At 38.1% G+C, this 19,742-nt stretch overlaps 1 protein-coding gene across 4 annotated transcripts; it reads right to left on the bottom strand.

The window, feature by feature from the left end:
* Nucleotides 1-619: 619 nt before the first annotated feature.
* On the bottom strand, nucleotides 620-19,710 carry LOC117299303 (vacuole-localized protein 4-like). 4 transcript variants are annotated; one of them, XM_033782803.1, is made up of 12 exons: nucleotides 19,586-19,707; nucleotides 14,286-14,354; nucleotides 13,983-14,033; nucleotides 11,287-11,319; nucleotides 10,600-10,680; nucleotides 9,414-9,446; nucleotides 7,906-7,986; nucleotides 6,532-6,564; nucleotides 5,632-5,688; nucleotides 4,893-4,925; nucleotides 3,446-3,526; nucleotides 620-2,215 (listed from the first exon to the last, which is right to left on the bottom strand). In XM_033782803.1, exons 2-12 carry the CDS (start codon nucleotides 14,347-14,349, stop codon nucleotides 2,205-2,207), a joined length of 558 nt encoding a protein of 185 aa, XP_033638694.1. In that variant the 5' UTR covers nucleotides 14,350-14,354; nucleotides 19,586-19,707; the 3' UTR covers nucleotides 620-2,204. The 4 variants fall into 4 exon arrangements, with proteins under 4 accessions (XP_033638694.1, XP_033638697.1, XP_033638696.1 ...); XM_033782806.1 differs by lacking the exons at nucleotides 6,532-6,564; nucleotides 7,906-7,986 and having other exon boundaries at nucleotides 19,586-19,710; XM_033782805.1 differs by lacking the exons at nucleotides 7,906-7,986; nucleotides 9,414-9,446 and having other exon boundaries at nucleotides 19,586-19,709.
* Nucleotides 19,711-19,742: the final 32 nt, after the last annotated feature.

Consider the following 19,742-nt stretch of genomic DNA (forward strand, 5'->3'; position numbering starts at 1 on the left):
TGTTATACAAATTTCATTTAAAGACCCTGGACACTATTGGTAATTGTCAAAGACCAGTCTTCTCACTTGGTGATCTCCACATTATGCACAAAATCACAAACCTGTGGACATTTGAACTCAATTGGTCGTCGAAGATGCGAGATAATAAAGGAAGAAAAAAACACCCTTATTGAATTTTGAGTATTTACCAAATAATGTCCAGTGGCTTTAAGACTATTGGAACAACCTTTGCCTCCTTCTGTTCTGTCAATCTGATATAGCAATTACAACTATATAAATGTTGCAATTGTTATTATTAATATTATGTTTTACGGTGAGGCCAGGGATTCCATGCGACGTTTATAACATTGGGCCAAATAGTGCCAGGTGGCCACTGCGCATGCTCAATTAGTAGCTGCGGCCACTTTTGGGTGAAAGGTTGATAAGCGTTACAACCTCTTTCCCATTGTAGGTCTGTAGCCAGATTCTGTCTATTCTACAAACATGTTCATGGTAAATGTGGCACTAATTTGAAAGGAAATCACTATTTTTTATCGCAAGGAAATCAACGAATCAAAATTAATTATTTCAGCAATACATTTTTACTGAAAATATAATGACAAATTCAACACAAAAAACGTCTTTGATTCATGTTTGATGCATTTATTTAATTTATAAGGAAGAATCACACAAACTGCCACCAAACTAATTAATAATAGCGCGAAGGGTTAATGTGACTGGGGTTGTTTCCTAGCGATGAACAACTTATGAATGTAGCTTGGCTCTAGACTCTAGCTCCGGCTTCAGCTCAGGCTCCATACGGGACCATTTAATGTTGAACACAAATTGAGCGGGACACTGTTGGGTAACATTTTTTAGCTAACAAGGAATCTACTATGCTTACCTAGTACTTGTACCCACATGTTGTCTAAAACTGGGCCTAAATCTCCGTAATGTGTGTCACGTAGCATAAAGCAACAGTGCCCAGTTTAGTTTTAGAGCGGGCGAGTTTGTTAGTGAAAAAAATGCATATGGTTGGAAACATGTTTTAAAGATAGAAGATAATAATCCACACAAAAAAAACTCGAAATTTCAATGTTTTCCTTATACGTCGTGAATTAACACGGCTTGCCATTTTCTGGAGCCAATTCTTGAACTCCACAAAACGGCCGACCGTGTTATCTCGCAAACAAGGGAAAACCACGACATTTCGAGGAATGTTTATGTCGATCATTATATTCTACTTTTAAAGCATTTTTGTTCACTTGCATTTCATAACAAATGGCTTCTACAAGTTTTCATATACCAACTCGCCCGATCCAAAGCAACGTGCACTTTAAGATTGTAAGAACAGGAGTTTCTTTAAAACAATTGCCGACCAAAATGTGTTATCATTTACGTTGGTTGGATGAAATGCTAGGTTTGTTTGATTTTTCTTTTCTTTTTTGAAATTAATGTACTTATCTATTTGATACTGGACAATTACACTATAGACCATGTGACATTTGTTTACAATAGCTGTGACCTTGTACATTCTTTGGCTAGTCTGGCAGGCAAGATACTGCACTGGTCATATGGGAAAGTTGACATTTTGTGTCATAATTGCCACATAAATCAAAGAGAAATGAAAGTAAAAGCTGGACAGGTTTTTTGCGATGTGCCCCCTTTCATCATATCAAACGTTTACGAGAGTTAGACAGTGCAATCTCCGTAAAATATCAGATTTTATGTCTCTACCATTGAGCTGTGTACAAATTATGCCTGCGGGCTTGGTGCCTCTTTTGTAAACAAGTGATGTCACGGGACACATTGTATATACTACTATACTATTAAGTTAATTTTCGCTGGTTGCATGTTTTGGCTGATCGCTCTTTTCTCATGAATGCATATTTACATTGTCCGGGTCCATACAAAGTTCTGTCATGTGCCAGACCCAAATAGCCCTTTAATACTAACAGGACGTTAACAGTTTTAGCAATATTAAAAGTGCAAAACGTATTACTTCTTCTGCTGAGCAACATTTTCAGGTTAGTTTAGCATCATTATCATTGTTTACGTAACCGTTAAGATAAGCAGTAATACAACTTAGCGAAATATTGCAAAAACATTCAAAGTAAACCCATCTACTCGTATTTATTTACCTTTAATGGGCATAAAACAATTTGTTGTCAGTGTAAGTAATGCTTGTCAGTTCCTCGTTGTCTGCGACAGTCCATCAGATCAATTTATTTACCTTCTGTTAAAGACAAGAAGAAATATCTACATTTATAAAAGAAAATTAATAATAATATTTCTTTAATTATATTATAACTAACCAGATTCCGAAATCCGAAGGCCTGACCCAGTATGATCATTAATAATCAAACTGACACAAATTGTATCAAACTAGTCAGAGTCAAATCCATTTGAGCAGCCGGTTTCAGAGTCAGTGTGACCAGGATTCTGAGTTAACTGACACAAATTGTAAACTGCGCAGAGTCAAATCCATTTGAGCAACCGGTTCCCGGGTCAGTGTGACCAGGATTCTGAGTCAACTGACACAAATTGTTTCAAACTACGCAGAGTCAAATCCATTTGAGCAACCAGTTTCCGGGTCAGTGTGACCAGGATTCTGAGTTAACTGACACAAATTGTTTCAAACTACGCAGAGTCAAATCCATTTGAGCAACCGGTTTCAGGGTCAGGTTGACCAGGATTCTGAGTCAACTGACACAAATTGTATCAAACTACGCAGAGTCAAATCCATTTGAGCAACTGGTGTCCGGGTCAGTGTGACCAGGATTCTGAGTCAACTCACACAAATTGTATCAAACTACGCAGAGTTTGAGCAACCGGTTTCCGGGTCAGTGTGACCAGGATTGTGAGTCAACTGACACAAACTGTTTCAAACTACGCAGAGTCAAATCCATTTGAGCAACTGGTTTCAGGCTCAGTGTGACCAGGATTCTGAGTCAACTGACACAAATTGTATATAACTACGCAGAGTCAAATCCATTTGAGCAACTGGTTTCAGGGTCAGTGTGACCAGGATTCTGAGTCAACTGACACAAATTGTTTCAAACTACGCAGAGTCAAATCCATTTGAGCAACTGGTTTCAGGGTCAGTGTGACCAGGATTCTGAGTCAACTGACATAAATTGTATCAAACTACGCGGAGTCAAAACCATTTGAGCAACCGGTTTCAACATCTTGTTGTCAACCTAAATATACGTATTGAGAGAACCTAAGTACTTCGTTGTGCATGGCACAATGTGTTTTGCATTACTTTAGGACAATTAAAATACAAACCTATTTGTTTAGACGTTGCATTAAAGCAAATAATAATTGACAATAAAACTTTAGTTTGAAAATACGGAAAATCTGTCGTATATTTTGTTGTATCAATGAGCTCATTTAAAAAGTTTCCGTGTTGCGAAGTATTTCCGATCAATAAAAACTAAAAATACAAAAATAAAAGTGTTCTTACTAAAGCAGTATCCAGTGCCATCTTTATCTTGACAGTACTGACCCGCAGGACACTGGAATAGTGGTCCACATGTATAGCGCTCTGTAGGGAAGGACAAACCAATACAACATCAGCGTTCAACAATGGAAGAGAATGGGGAACAGTAGAAAAACGTTCAGTACAACAAAGGGCTGTTTAGAAGCAAAATTGGGATTTGAAATCCCCTAGAAATTGAACATTTGAAATCAATAATAACAGCAATTTCTTGAGAAAACGAAGCAAGCGGTAGTTAAGTTTAAAGGCAGTGGACACTATTGGTAATTACTCAAGATAATTATTGGCATAAAACCTCATTTGGCAATGAGTAATGGGGAGAGTTTGATACATTGTGAGAAACGGCTTCCTCTGAAGTGCCAAAGTTTTTGAGAAAGAAGTAATTTTCCATGAATTTGATTCTGAGACCTCAGATTTAGAATTTCAGGTCTCGAAAACAAGCATCTAAAAGCACACAACTTCGTGTGACAGGGGTGTTTTTTCTTGTATTGTTATCTCGAAACTTCGACGACCGATTGAGCTCATATTTTCACAGGTTTGTTATTTTATGCATATGTTGAGATACGCCAAGTGAGAATACTGGTCTTTGACAATTACCAATAGTGTGCACTGTCTTTGAGATGTATGATCGAGATGGGTAAACCTGCACCAAGAGAAAAGAAAAGAACCATCTCCCCTCGCCAATGGGAGACTTTGGGACGCTAGGTGGCAGCAGACTTACCAGGTAAATTTCCATTGTTTACGTAGTTCTGGGCGTGCGCACACGACCGAGAACAATGGATCAGAGTAAGGGAACCCAGATTGTGTTGTAAACAAACGAACTCAACTTGCAACAAATTGTTCAGTTTTGCATTCAATGTTAGCGTTCTAAGAGTAGTTCACCAATTAAGTTGATCAAATCCCCATCGAACTGTTGTAATTCTGTTGCTATGGTTTTATCGAAAGAAATGCAGGATTGGTGAGGATAAAGGAGACTCATGATTGTTCAAAAAAACAAAGCAATAGGTATTTGTTTAAGGTGTATGCTCGAGATGGGTATACCTGCACCAAGAGAAAGGAAAAGAACCATCTCCCTTCGCCATTTGTAAACGCGTCTGGTGAACTTGCCATTTCAACCACCGGGACTATGCCATCATTAAGAAAGAAAGCAGCATTTTGTAACATGAAATTGGCCCCTGGTTTTGAGGACACACGAACCAAACAACGCCCTCTACTGTGTGCTCTGTGCAACCCCAATTCGCCTTGTCACCTCCTACAGCAAGACGATTTACCTCAGATTTTATCATTTGCATAAAGTGATTCTAACATTATCAAATTGTGATAAGATGTAACACCTTTCATCTCAAAATGTAAAACAAAGGCATTAAACAATACTACAAACATGTTAAGAAAATAAATGAAAAATGAATCTTACTTTGTTCAGCGAAGTTACCTTCTTGCCCGTTTGCTAAATGGCGTTTATAAAGAAACAAAGAAATTGCAAATCAATGGCGTTTATAAAGAAACAATGAAATTGCAAATAATACTTACAAGTGTCAGAGCTTTTTACAAAGGAGAATTATTCGTTAACTTTCACCCTCAAAACAGAGACTTTGTTGGCACTAAGGACACTTTAATCAGACGGAAATAGATGCCTGAACTTACCGTAACTTAGTTTTTCTTAAAACCATTTAGACGCTTTCGGTAAACAGTATTGTCCAAAGACCCACATTTCGAAAATTTAGGCTCAATCGGTCATCAGAGTCGGGAGAAAATAACGGGAAACCCACCCTTGTTTCCGCACGTTTCGCCGTGTCAATCCGTAATTCTCGATGTCGAGAATTCATAATTTTATTGTTTTAATGTTTTCTCAAAAAGTAAAGCATTTCATGGAATAATATTTCAAGAGAAGTCTTTCACCATTACCTTCTGTAAACCCTGTAAGTTATTTGTAAATCTGTGAACTTTTATTTATTTTTTCTGTTCCGAAAGTGTATAATGGCTTTAAATAATATAACTTTTAAGATCTTTTTTGTAAGCCCGCTACAAAGTTGCAGACGAATCCAAGCAATGTGAGAAAGTTCCAGTCAATGATGCATCAGAGTGAATGCTAGAGGATTTTGTCTTTGTGTCGTGTTGCCGAGTTATATTGGTTCATTTAATAGAATACTCACTGCGTTTATTCAACAGACTCTCAAGATTACGGAGAAGCTCCCGAAGGGTTGGTTCATCTGAAGATATAAATTAATTGAATAAATCGACGGTATGAGCTGAAAGTGGCAAACACATTAGACATGACTGCGATCAGGCTTAGCCTAAAAGCGATGCGTCAACTATACACCACACACCGCCACACACATTTGCCGTTTTCTCCATTTGCTTAGAGGCAGTGGACACTATTTGTAATCACTCAAAATAATGATTAGCATAAAACCTTTCTTGGTAACGAGTAATGGGGAGAGGTTGATGGTATAAAACATTGTGAGAAACGGTTCCCCCTGAAGTGACATAGTTTTCAAGAAAGAGGTAATTTTCTAGGGGGGGGGGCATGTTTAGTAAAATTAGATTACCGCTCAAGACTCCATGCAATTGTTATGCTATGTAAACAACGGCTAAATACCAGTCTGAAGCAATGTATTAAAGCATGGAATTTTGACCAGTAACATGTGTAAAAAAGGCACAATTCCAATACACGCTTTTTGCTATGAAAGTCGCCATCTTGTATGGCAAACCGTATTGGCATCCAAACGCGTACTTCAATGAAGCACGCAACATTCCCGGTTTGATTTCTACTGCATATGCACGCACTAACGCACTCACACGCGCACAGACGCCATCTTGTAGGGCAGATATTTGACAGTGACGTCATATTCAATACGGTCTTTTCGCCTGGACACCTCGTATATCAAGACGATAACTTCAGGTTCTATCACTCGCATAAAGTTATTCTTACACGATCAAATTAATCTAAGATGTTTCACCTTTCATCTCAAATTGTCAGCTCAAAATGTAAAACAAAGGCATTATACAATACTAAAAACATGTTAAGAAACAACATGAAAAATGAATCTTACTTTCTTCAGCGGCTTCCCTTTCCTGCGTGTTTTCTAAAAGCATACAACAAACGAACAAAATGAATAATCAACTAAATGTCGTTTATGCAACAATAAAGTTTCGCCGCTTGTTTTTATGTTTGCTGCTGCTGATACTGCTTCCGCCTTTTCCTCTAAAGCCTTTTTGAGATATTTGCTGACACAATGCTACAACACTATCAGGTTAGGGTAAAGTTGTGTGTATACACCTAAACCAAACAGTAGGCTCCTATCGCGTCCGCCATACCTCAAAAAGGCTTATTAAGTCAGTAAGCCATTATGTTTGTAGTTCGGTTCTGTTTATTAGTCTTGCTTGCTTTAGAAATAATGTTTGTCCCAAGATCCATGAACACAATTGAAAAATCATCAGCATATTAATTTGATTTAGGAATGTTTTGATTTGGGAGGCGTACAAGTCCTTTCGTATAAAGCTGAGGGGGGAATTTTTAGTATGTTAATAGTGCTAGTGGTTTTAATTGTTGTTTTCTTTAATATTTGTCTAAGGGGTCTTTGTTCCTTTTTTGGGTGGTGTTTGGGGAGGCATTCTGCTATCATTGTCCTCGGGCCCAGTGGGTTTGGCATGAATCTGTGAGGGTGCATTCTTTTTTTTTATTAGGGTTTTTAGTCCATTCTATGTTTTTTTATTTTTAATCGTTGTCCCTTCCTCTTATCGCTGCGGTGTTTTGTTGTAGGTGTAGTTTTTTGTTTTCAATAGTCTGGTTTTGCTTGTGTTTTAATGATTTCTTTGTGTGATTTTAAAATGTTTCAGTGCAATCACCTTTTTATATTGTATAATTATATCTTTATCGTTGGCAGGGGTCTGGTTTTACACATCTTTTGATGACAGTTTTATACTTTTGTTTTAACCTTGACAGCCCCTGTACAACTTGTAACTATTGTGTATGTCTAAAGATTTAAAATAAATAAATAAATAAATAAATAATGTTCAAGTTATCAGTCTCTATTGCTCTGCAGTCATTGGTATAACATTTTATACAAAACCGGGGACAGGACACAACATTGGTGGGTACCTGTATTTGTACTAAGAAATGGTGAGATAGTGGAGTTTAGCTTAACCTGTTGTGTCCGGTTTGTAAGAAAACTTTGTATCCATAAATCAATATTAGAATCTACATTAAGAGATCAAGCAGCTTTTTAATCATGAGGTGAGGCTGATTTTGACAGTACACGAGAAATCTTGAAAATATCCATACACCTCCTCCAAATAGGATCAGTTACTTCAGGGCCTTTACCTTTTCTTCATATGTAGTCATGTGTTCATAACAAAAGTACTCGTGTTGCGAATATTTCAGACCAAATATTTATAAAAAAAGATAAAAATAAAAGTGTTCTTACTAAAGCAGTATCCAGTGCCATCTTTATCTTGACAGTACTGACCCGCAGGACACTGGAATAGTGGTCCACATGTATAGCGCTCTGTAGGGAAGGACAAACCAATACAACATCAGCGTTCAACAATGGAAGAGAATGGGCAGCAGTAGAAAAACGTTCAGGTACAACAAAGGGCTGTTTTAGAAGCAAAATTCGGATGTGAAATCCCCTAGAAATTGAACATTTAAAATCAATATTAACAGCACTTGATTGAGAAAACGAAGCAAGCGGTAATTAAGTTTAAGATGTATGCTCGAGATGGGTATACCTGCACCAAGAGAAAAGAAAAAACTCATCTCCCCTCGCCAATTGTAAACGCGTCTGATGAACTTGCCATTTCAACCACCGGACATTTGAAGAAGAAAAATAGTAAGGACACCCTGATTGTGTTGTGAACAAGCGGACTTAATTTGCAACAAACTGTTCAGTTTTACATTCAACGTTAGCGTTTTAAGAGTAGGTTCACCACTTAAAGACACTGGACACTATTGGTAATTGTCAAAGACTAGTCTTCACAGTTGGTCTATCTCAACATATGCATAAAATAACAAACCTGTGAAAATTTGAGCTCAATCGGTCGTCGAAGTTGCGAGATATTAATGGAAGGAAAAACACCCCTGTCACACCATGGTCACACAGAGTTGTGTGCTTTCAGATGGTTGATTTCGAGACCTCAAATTCAAAAATCTGGGGTCTTGAAAACTACGTCACTTCAGAGGGAACTGTTTCTTACAATGTTTTATACAATCAACCTCTCCCCGTTCCTCGTATTCAAGAAAGGTTTTATGCTAATAATTATTTTGAGTTATAACCAGAACACTGGTCTTTGACAATAACCAAAATTAGTAAAATTAGATTACTGCTCAAGACTAGACGCAATTGTTATGCTAAGTAAACAACAGCTTAAAACCAGTCTAAAGCAATGTATACGGCATGGAATTTTGGCCAGTATCATGTGTAAAATAAGCCAGCTATTTTTGTGCTTAAGCAAATGTTGGGCTTAAGCAGCTCTATAAAATTGGCCCTGGTTCACATGACAAGCAAACCAAACGGCGCCCTCTACTGTGTGGTCGGCACAATTCCAATACACGCTTTTTTGCTATGAAAGTCGCCATCTTGTAGGGCAAACCGTATGCCCGTCCAAACGCGTACATCAATGAAGCACGCAACATTCCCGGTTTGATTTCTACTGCATATGCACACATACACACACTCACACGCGCACAGACGCCATCTTGTAGGGCAGATTTTTGAACGGTGACGTCATATTCAATACGGTCTTTTCGCCTTGTCACCTCGTATATCAAAACGATAACTTCAGGTTCTATCATTCGCATAAAGTTATCCTTACACGATCAAATTAATCTAAGATGTTTCACCTTTCTTCTCAAATTGTCAGCTCAAAATGTAAAACAAAGGCATTATACAATACTAAAAACATGTTAATAAACAACATGAAAAATGAATCTTACTTTCTTCAGCGGCTTCCCTTTCCTGCGTGTTTTCTAAAAGCATACAACAAACGAACAAAATGAATAATCAACTAAAAAAATGTCGTTTATGCAACAATAAATTTCGCCGCTTGTTGTTATGTTTGTTGCTGCTGATACTGCTTCCGCCTTTTCCCCTAAAGCCTTTTTGAGATATTTGCGGACACAATCTACAACACTATAAAATTTAAGTAAATTTGTGTGTATACACCTAAGCCAAACAGTAGGCTCCTATCAAGTCCGCCATACCTCAAAAAGGCTTATTAAGTCAGTAGGCCATTATGTTTGTAGTTCGGTTCTGTTTATTAGTCTTGCTTGCTTTAGAAATAATGTTTGTCCTAAGATCCATGAATACAAATAAGTCTAAAAGATAAAAAGAATAGTGTGGTAAAACAGTTCTAAGATGGTGTTATCGACACCAAAAGAGTTGAGCTTTCTAAGAAATTCCATTGATGACGTAGTTTACTTGTTGTACAATTTGTGTTTTTATCAAACTCCAATTTATCGTCTATAACAGTTCCAAGGTACTTATACTCCGACACTCTTTCAATTGGCAGTCCATTTATAGTAACTTCTGGTATGGGCGTGCCCCTCTTTCTAAAGTCAATAACCAATTCCTTTGTTTTATTCACTTTAATGTCAAGGTCATTTTCTCTACACCAGTTTAATTTCGCTGTTGTTGCGTTGCAGTGAGTTAAGTTCTCTGTGGAAGACATACGACTAACAATTGAAAAATCATCAGCATATTAATTCGAAGATCAAGTTATCAGTCTCTGTTGCTCTGCAGTCTCATTGGTATAAAATTGTATACAAAACCGGGGACAGGACACAACATTGGTGGGTACCTGTATTTGTACTAAGAAATGGTGAGATAGTGGAGTTTAGCTTAACCTGTTGTGTCCAGTTTGTAAGAAAACTTTGTATCCATAAAACAATATTAGAATCTACATTAAGAGATCAAGCAGCTTTTTAATCATGAGGTGAGGCTGATTTTTACAGTACACGAGAAATCTTGAAAATATCCCTACACCTCCTCCAAATAGGATCAGTTACTTCAGGGCCTTTACCTTTTCTTCATATGTAGTCATGTGTTCATAACAAAAGTACTCGTGTTGCGAATATTTCAGACCAAATATTAATAAAAAGATAAAAATAAAAGTGTTCTTACTAAAGCAGTATCCAGTGCCATCTTTATCTTGACAGTACTGACCCGCAGGACACTGGAACAGTGGTCCACATGTATAGCGCTCTGTAGGGAAGGACAAACCAATACAACATCAGCGTTCAACAATGGAAGAGAATGGGCAGCAGTAGAGAAACGTTCAGGTACAACAAAGGGCTGTTTTAGAAAAATTTCGGATGTGAATTGAAATCTCCTAGAAATGTTAAAATCAATATCAAACTTTTTAAATAAACATTAACATCACTTTCCTGAGAAAACAAAGCAAGTAAGTTTAAGATGTATGCTCGAGATGGGTAAACCTGCACCGAGAGAAAAGAAAAGAGCCATCTCCCCTCGCCAATTGTAAACGCGTCTGATGAACTTGCCATTTCAACCACCGGGACTATGCCATCATTAAGAAAGAAAGCAGCATTTTGTGACATGAAATTGGCCCCAGGTTTTGAGGACACACAAACCAAACAGCGCCCTCTACTGTGTGCTCTGCGCAACCCCAATTCGCCTTGTCACCTCCTACAGCAAGACGATTTACCTCAGATTTGATCATTTGCATAAAGTAATTCTTACATTGCTAAATTGTGATAAGATGTAACACCTTTCATCTCAAAATGTAAAGAGAAGACATTTTACAATACTACAAACACATTAAGAAAATAAATGAAAAATGAATCTTACTTTGTTCAGCGAAGTTCCCTTCTTGGCCGTTTGCTAAAAGCATACAACAAAGACAAAATGAAAATTAAAATCAATGCCGTTTATAAATAAACAATGAAATTACAAATAATACTTAGAAGTGTCAGAGCTTTTTACAAAGGAGAATTATTCGTTGACTTTTCACCTTCAAAACAGAGACTTTGTTGGCACTAAAGACATTTTAATCAGACGGAAGTAGATGCTGAACTTGCCTAAACTTGGTTTTCTTAAATAATATAACTTTTAAGATCTTTTTTGTAAGCCCACTATTTCAGACGAATCTAAGCAATGTGAGAAAGTTCCAGTCAATGATGCATCAGTGTGAATGCTATAGGATTGTTGTTTTTGTTTCATGTTGTTGAGTTACATTGGTTTCTTTAGAATACTTACTGCGTTTATTCAACAGACTCTCAACATTACGGAGAAGAGAAAAGATTAATGCAGAAGTTATTATTAGTGACCTGAGATGATGAATTGTGAAATGCAAACTAAATCACATTTACCAAGCAGTGCTTTATCGCACTCAGGCGGCCTGGGTACAAAACGATTGCAGTCAAGTCTACTCACCTAGAAACTAATTCGTTGACTCTGGACAAAATTCGGGGTCTCAAAATCAAGCATCTGAATGCACACAACTTCGTATGACAAGTGTGTTGTTGTTTTTTCAGTGTTATCTCGCAACCTCGACGGCCATTTGAGCTCAAATTTTCACAGGTTTGTTATTTTATGCATATGTTAAGATACACCAAGTGATAAGACTGGTCTTTAACAATTACTCATAGTGTCCAGTGTTTTTAAACACGTTATATTACAAATAGTTTTATGCACGATTGTTCTATAAGCGCGTGAGGGCAGAAACCCAGCGTGTGCCAGTGCAAGTTTATGAGTGCTCGACACAACGCTTTTTCAATGGTGTACATGCCGCAAAACACTCGCCACATTCGATCAAAATATTAGCCAGGTTTTTATCGATATTTAAACAGTATTCCTGAAACTAAAGGAGTTCGAAGGTAGAAGAAGACACTGAGGTGGTGGTCAACTGAAGTTTTCGAAATAGAGGTTTGTAATTTGGTGTTTTTCTTTCGTTAAAAACTGCTAAGTTATGGGTTTCCGCAGCACGCTTGACACACGGCACACGTACACACCCACACACGTACACACTGTGTAGCTTGACGATCGATATATGATGACAACGCTAAACAGTTTGTAGAACGAACCAATGCTGCACAGGGATAGGTTGTACGGTAATAATAAACATGTGGACTGAAAAGAGTGCTAATATATAAGACTGTCACATACAACACCCCAGCCAATGAATTTGATTTAAATATTTTAATTTAAAAAATGATAATAATAACAATGAAGCGGATTTATGCACGCGAGTCCGCCCCTCCGGAATAATATATCAAATCAAACGGCCCCACACGCAGAGTGGAACAGGTCCATTTTGCGTATGCCACATGCAAAGGTCATGCAAGTTGCAGAACCAACCTAAGCGTATGGTACCTGTACTTAAACTTCGGTTAGCGGGTGTATTAGTATAACGAAATCAGTAAACAAAGGTGGCACCATCGTCCTTGTGATCTGAAGTACCTGGTACTTGTGTGGCAAAAAATCACTGGTGCTCGGGAAGGTCATGGCGGTTGTTTATACACAACGCATCGGGGCGATAGAGCAAGCATTCTTGCGCGCTCTCATCACTTACAACGTAACACGGGTCATGAAGTGACATGAACTTGAAATTTGATTACAGCGGGTGGATTCTTCCAAGAACATCAACATACCACGAAATGATTGACTAATAAATAATGCCTTCAACAGATTATGAAGTAGCAAAAAATTTAAAATGTAAAACTACTTTGCCATCTGCCTGTAAAGTTTGACCTCGTATACGTTGTGCGCAACAGTTTCGGGCCGGTTGTGATCGACGTGCAACGCGCTATGCGTGAATGAGACTGAACTATCGGCCGGTTGTGATCGACGTGCAACGCGCTATGCGTGAATGAGACTGAACTATCGGGCCGGTTGTGATCGACGTGCAACGCGCTATGCGTGAATGAGACTGAACTATCGGGCCGGTTGTGATCGACGTGCAACGCGCTATGCGTGAATGAGACTGAACTATCGGGCCGGTTGTGATCGACGTGCAACGCGCTATGCGTGAATGAGACTGAACTATCGGGCCGGTTGTGATCGACGTGCAACGCGCTATGCGTGAATGAGACTGAACTATCGGGCCGGTTGTGATCGACGTGCAACGCGCTATGCGTGAATGAGACTAAACTATCGGGCCGGTTGTGATCGACGTGCAACGCGCTATGCGTGAATGAGACTGAACTATCGGGCCGGTTGTGATCGACGTGCAACGCGCTATGCGTGAATGAGACTGAACTATCGGGCCGGTTGTGATCGACGTGCAACGCGCTATGCGTGAATGAGACTGAACTATCGGGCCGGTTGTGATCGACGTGCAACGCGCTATGCGTGAATGAGACTGAACTATCGGGCCGGTTGTGATCGACGTGCAACGCGCTATGCGTGAATGAGACTGAACTATCGGGCCGGTTGTGATCGACGTGCAACGCGCTACGCGACAATGAGACTGATCTATTTGTATAATGACTATTCTTGCTACCTATTGATTACAAAGAATGTAATGTACATGAAGTAAAACTCACGATTTTGAGACCTCTTCAAGTCCAGAAGGCGCTCCAAAAGGGCGACCTCATCTGACAATGCAAACGAAAAGAAAAGCACTTATAGGTTTTCAATTTCATGTACAGGAAACTCGCTGCAACTTTTTGCAGATATCAGATGACCCTACCATGCTTAGACCATTTTTATTCAACAGCAACGAGGAATAAAAATACATAGATTGCATATCTAACGATGCCTAATATTTGTTTCTTTCTTGCAAAGGAGCGAATGTTTCAAAACACAACGACAAATAAACATATTAATAATTCATTATGTGTATTTACCATCTTGGTATGCTGACACACAGCCGACCACAACAAGCAACGCTAGGAGAGTGTAGCCCTTCATTGTCTCTGTTTAATCGAAAAGGAAAAGGGAAGTTATTTTTCCCTGCAAAAAAAAGGTTCAAATTCAATATGAAAATTGTTTTCTTCGTTACAGAATGTTGGAATAGACTTCCGGGTTACTAAGTAATTATTACAAACCAACAATTGAAGTTGTTATTGTTCTACAACATCTAATAAAGTGAAAGATTTCGTACACTAAACATCTCGAAATGAGCACATCTCAAAACTTGCTCAGCTCTATAGGCGAAAAGAAAAAGACAATGTGTAGGTTACAGGGTACTGTGTATGATCTACAAGACAATGTGTAGGTTACAGGGTACTGTGTATGATCTAAAAGACAATGTGTAGGTTACAGGGTACTGTGTATGATCTTTGAGTCGTACGAGTTTTCGCGTGAATATTGACATCCGGGAACCTGGCATCAGGTACGGCCGACTTGTGGCATTTGTTTTTAAGAAAAAATTGGTTGAGTAATGTGTTCATAATTTATTTTCATGATTGAAAAACTAAAGACATTTAAAGACACTATTGGTAATTGTCTAAGGGGCCAGTCTTCTCACTTGTTGTATCTCAACATATGCATGAAATAACAAACCTGTGAAAAACTTAGCTCAATCGGTCGTCGAAGTTGCGAGATAATAATGAAAGAATAAACACCCTTGTCACATCACGACGTTGTGTGCTTTCAGATGCTTGATTTCGAAACCTCAAATTCTAAACTTGAGGTCTTGAAATCAAATTCATGGAAAATTCATTTTTTCTCAAAAACGACGTCACGTCAGAGGAGCCGTTCCTCACAATATTTTATACTACCAACATCTCCCCATTTCTCCTTACCAAGTAAGGTTTGAGTAATTACCAATAGTGTCCACTTCCTTTAAGGTAAAAAGAGTAATATGTAAAAAACAAAAAGAAAAAAATACAAAAATACAAAAAGTAAAGCAAAATCCTTCAAAAATGTTTTTCGTCAAAAATGAATGTTTCTTTTTGCTAAATGATTACTTTGAGAAACATTCTTGACAAGGAGCTACATTTTATGCAAAACCAATTCAAAGACAAAGTGTACCTTTGGTTTTTTAAACCGTTCGATTGTTTCAACTGTATACACATTTTAGGTGTATACAATACTTTTAAACTGTATAAACAGTATTTCAAAATGCTTCCGCCTTTTTGAGTTTTCTCCGAAAATCTGGAGCAAGTTATGTTCACCCAGGAAGATTAATCTAATCCCTAACAAATCGGAGAAACGTTATTGCGGTAACGCAATTCTGTCAAATTTAGGGGCATAACAAATAATATATTTTTAAGTAACCACACAACTTCAAAGAAAAAATGTTTCTCAAACTGCTTAATAATATCAAAAGCTGTTGTAGTCTCCAAACCAGCAGTTTGTATTGCCTGTTTAGGAGTGATTACCATACTACTTTTGCCTTAATAATGAAACCATATAGACCTTATATAATCCATAGCCGACGATTTTTCATTGATTCTTTGATGCATCCAATGCATATAAGGCAAGTGACATGATCAATGGCCTACACGTATATAACCTCATGTAAGCTGCTACAATCACAACACTGAAACCCTGCTACAATCACAACACTGAAACCCTGCTACAATCACAACACTGAAACCCAGACTATGACACGGTTTGCCAGCCGACTCCTGGCAATATCACCCATAATCAGTGTCGTTGACTCGAGTTAGACTAACTTTTGACTTGACTTATCTCGACTTGAACAAAGATAATTTGCTACTGTACTTGAATTAACTTCAAACAAACAAAATTGGTTACAACACTGCCCATAACCCATGCTCCACTTGGTTCCTAGAACGAAGCACTATATGATCCCTATTTTAAAATATGGGTCTCTTTAATTAGTGCAGTCGACAGAATTTACTTGAACAGCCAGCGTGATTCGCAATTGGGCACTTCTAGCTGGGTCTGTTAGTGCAGTCGACAGGGTTTGCTTTAACAGCCGGCGTGATTCGCAATTGGGCAATTCCAGCTGGATGATATATCGTCCTCTTACCAGTTTTCGCGGTATTATGCCTTTTTCTTTGAATTGGGGAAAAAATGATGTCATATATCAACCGATGCCCTAATTATCTTCATTTGTTAATACGAAGTATGCAAACATATATTAAAACTTGATGGACATTGAAATGTTCACACCACACACCGATCTTCGATGACGTCAACTGGCCCCATTTGTTTTGCGTTTTTCCTGTTTTCACAGCAAACGAGAAAGTACGGTTTCCCGGTGAAGCCATACATGGAAGAAACATCTGCAGTGAATACAAGTGTTCTTTGAGACTCTGTTTATGACTCTATAGCCTGCAGCAGTTGTCTTCATTTTATTCAAAATATTTTTTTATTAAACTCTCAACTGTGGGCAACTCCTGCGAAACATTCGCTTTGGGTGCGGCAATGTGACGTCATAATGCACTTTACATTCGCATTGGCATAACATATGTGGCTGTCTCTGAATCAGTGGCTACAGCTACGGCTGTTGCTAAGTGTGTTTCTAAGGAGCTTCTTTATTTCAATACATGATGACGCAGAAGTTTAATGGCAGCCGTAGGTATAGCCACTTATTCAGTAGCGGTCAGGGTCCTCTGATTTAGTAAGCTTGTTTGCCAAGACCTTGAGGCGGGGGTCTAGCTTGTTGACGAAGCTCACTGTGTGCACCTGAAGGTTTATCAAGACAAAAGTTTTAGATATGCAACCATGTGAAGAACCAATTATGCATGAAGTACGTTAAGGGGTCAGGTGTAGCTGTGTACAACAGCATGTTTTGAATAACACAGCTACCTGACCTATTTGCCTCGCCTTATTTCTAAGGAACACAATGCGACGTAAAGAGAAAGTGGACCAGTTCCCCTGCAATTTGCAATGGCAGCATCTCTTTGGATTTATGACTGCGTTGATTTAACACAAATAAAGTTTGGTGAATTATGATCACTTGTACCTTCGCGAATGCAGCGAATGGTTCACCAACCAATCACGACAGAAGTGTTGATACAACTTTGGTGTGTTGCCGCACGCGATATTAAATGAACTGTCCGTAATGGCCGACTTAACACAATAGAAGTCGAATCAATGTAAACTACCATGGGATTTGGTCAAGTGATGACATACGCAGATAAAATCATTGCAATATTGGTTTTGTTTCTTTCATTGCAGCAGGTCTGGCTGCTCACAGTTTGGCCAATGACAAAACGGTAAAATCAACTAAAGAACACTGGTATTAACACTCTCGTCGATATTGTGACACTTAACCTGTTATACAAAATGTTTTCCTTACTTCTTTACTACCCCGAAGTAGATTTGGAATCGTGAGACTACGATGTTCTGCCAAGAACTTCCTTCCTGATGCAGTTTTCTAAGACTTGGTTTCTCAGATGACGAACACACCGAACAAAGGGACAGTGTCTATGTCTTGCTCTTGTCTGGCAGTCTTTGTTTTTTGTTTTAAACTAAGGAAAAATATTGTTCCATTAAATAGCAAACGAATAATTTAATTGCCGTTGAAATATTTAGTGATATGAGTCGTCCTGAGTTAAATATATGCTACGACGTTTTATACTTAACAAAGTAGGATGCCGATAACCTAGCAAAAATATTATGATATCCAGGATTTTGTCCAAAATAGTTAACGATGACGTCACCAAGTGGTGTGTTTGGACAATATTAATAATTAATCAAAAAGGTTGTAATTTCAACTGTAAAATGTATTTGTTTTTGCCCGAATTGGTATGAAGTAAAAGTGTTGGTCATGTTGTCTTTGGAACGTGCTTCACGATACCATTTTAACTGCATGGGATAATCAAGCGGTAAGTATTCGTTGTGCAAAACACAAGGTATCATGCATTCAAATTGTATCATTTAAAGGAATTGGGTACTTTTTCATAATGCCCATAGATTTACTTTAAACTTACAGGGTTTGAAGATAAGATAATGAGATAGTGGAAAGCTCCCCTTCAGGTATTACTTACTGAGGTGCAGTAGTTTTTGAGAAATGAGTAAGAAAATGGCATGAAAATACGTTTGTAAATGATTAAAACAATTTTGGTCTTGTGAGACCAACATTATTTTCATGACATTGTTTTACTCATTACCCAAAAAAACTACAGCACCTCAGCACGTATTATTTTCAGGGAAGCTTTCTACTATCATTATCTTCAAACTGTGTAAGTTTAGTGTAAATCTGTGAACATTGTGTTTGTTGTCCTACAAAAAGTACATACACCCTTTAAAGAAGAATTTGTTCTTATTATTATACTTAAAACTTTTAATGTTAGCCACTTTTGTTACTTTACAAACAAGGAAATAAAAAAGAAAGAAAAAGAAACTTAGTAAAACATAAATGAGAAAAATACACACTTTGGATTTACCCATTGATAATGGTTTCGTCCGGGTATAGTTGAAAGACAATAAGGCGGATACTATTCTACTAATACTAGCTAATCGTCTCCTGACGATGACCAGAGCACGATAGTCGAAACGTTGAGACCAATTTCAGAACTGACTCCGCGGCAGTACAGTTAATTACGATCCTATAAGCTAAAGTGGTAGTCCAGTCTAATTTCTATACCATCCGCCCTGGTAATAGTTAAAAAGCAGCAAAGTTCTGTTCAGAAATGAGAAGTCTCCCGAACCTCCGATTATCTACTCCACGGCAGTAGAATAAAGCAAGACAGTTCCCTAAGAACAACTCTACCTGGCAAGTAGATACACACATGGTGTTACCGCAAACCAAATATACATTGATACCTCACCATGCAATGCCTCAAATCCTATATACTAATTACGGGTTACAAAACTTTTGTTAAGTTGACGTCAGTTGTCGGCTTTAAGTGCGACCGGGCATAAAAACTTACATGAACGCGAAATGGAGAGCTTGCTGATAAAAACATTTTGAAGTTACGTAGCTTTTGAGAAAAAGGTTATTCCTAACTCAAATATTAAAATACTTCAGACATATCTGAAGTCACTCAAATTTGTGCGACAAGAGTTTTTTTCCCCACTATTTTCTTGCAAATTCGATAACCAGTTCCGTCATAATTGTCACACATATATGCAAGTGAGATTACTGGTCTTTGACAGTTACCCAGTGTGTCTGAACAGACTGGACGCACCGTCTAAACACACTTCGCATAAATTATTTTCGATCATCCAATCTAATCATTTAAAGACTGTCAGTTTCCACGTTTTAATAAAGATGACTTCCTACCTTTGTAAACTTCTTCGCTCGAGTTCTAAGATGACGGATTCTAACAGTATCGTCAGAGCTCTGTAGTTTAAGTTCTTACCGTGGAGAGCCACACCTTCAACTGAGCTTCAGCTACTGCAGGGGTCTACTTTTTAGCCCCAAAATTTTCGCTCAACAA

The sequence above is a fragment of the Asterias rubens genome, chromosome 14 (genome assembly GCF_902459465.1).
Source record: "Asterias rubens chromosome 14, eAstRub1.3, whole genome shotgun sequence".
NCBI classification, from domain to species: Eukaryota; Metazoa; Echinodermata; class Asteroidea; order Forcipulatida; family Asteriidae; genus Asterias; species Asterias rubens.

What these genes read in the sequence shown, in the direction of transcription:
- LOC117299303 (XM_033782803.1), bottom strand. Translation starts at nt 14,349, where the DNA reads ATGAAGGGCTACACTCTCCTAGCGTTGCTTGTTGTGGTCGGCTGTGTG. An exon ending in CTTGAAGAGGTCTCAAAATC is followed by an intron (nt 11,320 to 13,982) that starts GTGAGTTTTACT and finishes GTATGCTTTTAG; the next exon opens with CAAACGGCCAAGAAGGGAAC. An exon ending in TGGCACTGGATACTGCTTTA is followed by an intron (nt 6,565 to 7,905) that starts GTAAGAACACTT and finishes GTATGCTTTTAG; the next exon opens with AAAACACGCAGGAAAGGGAA.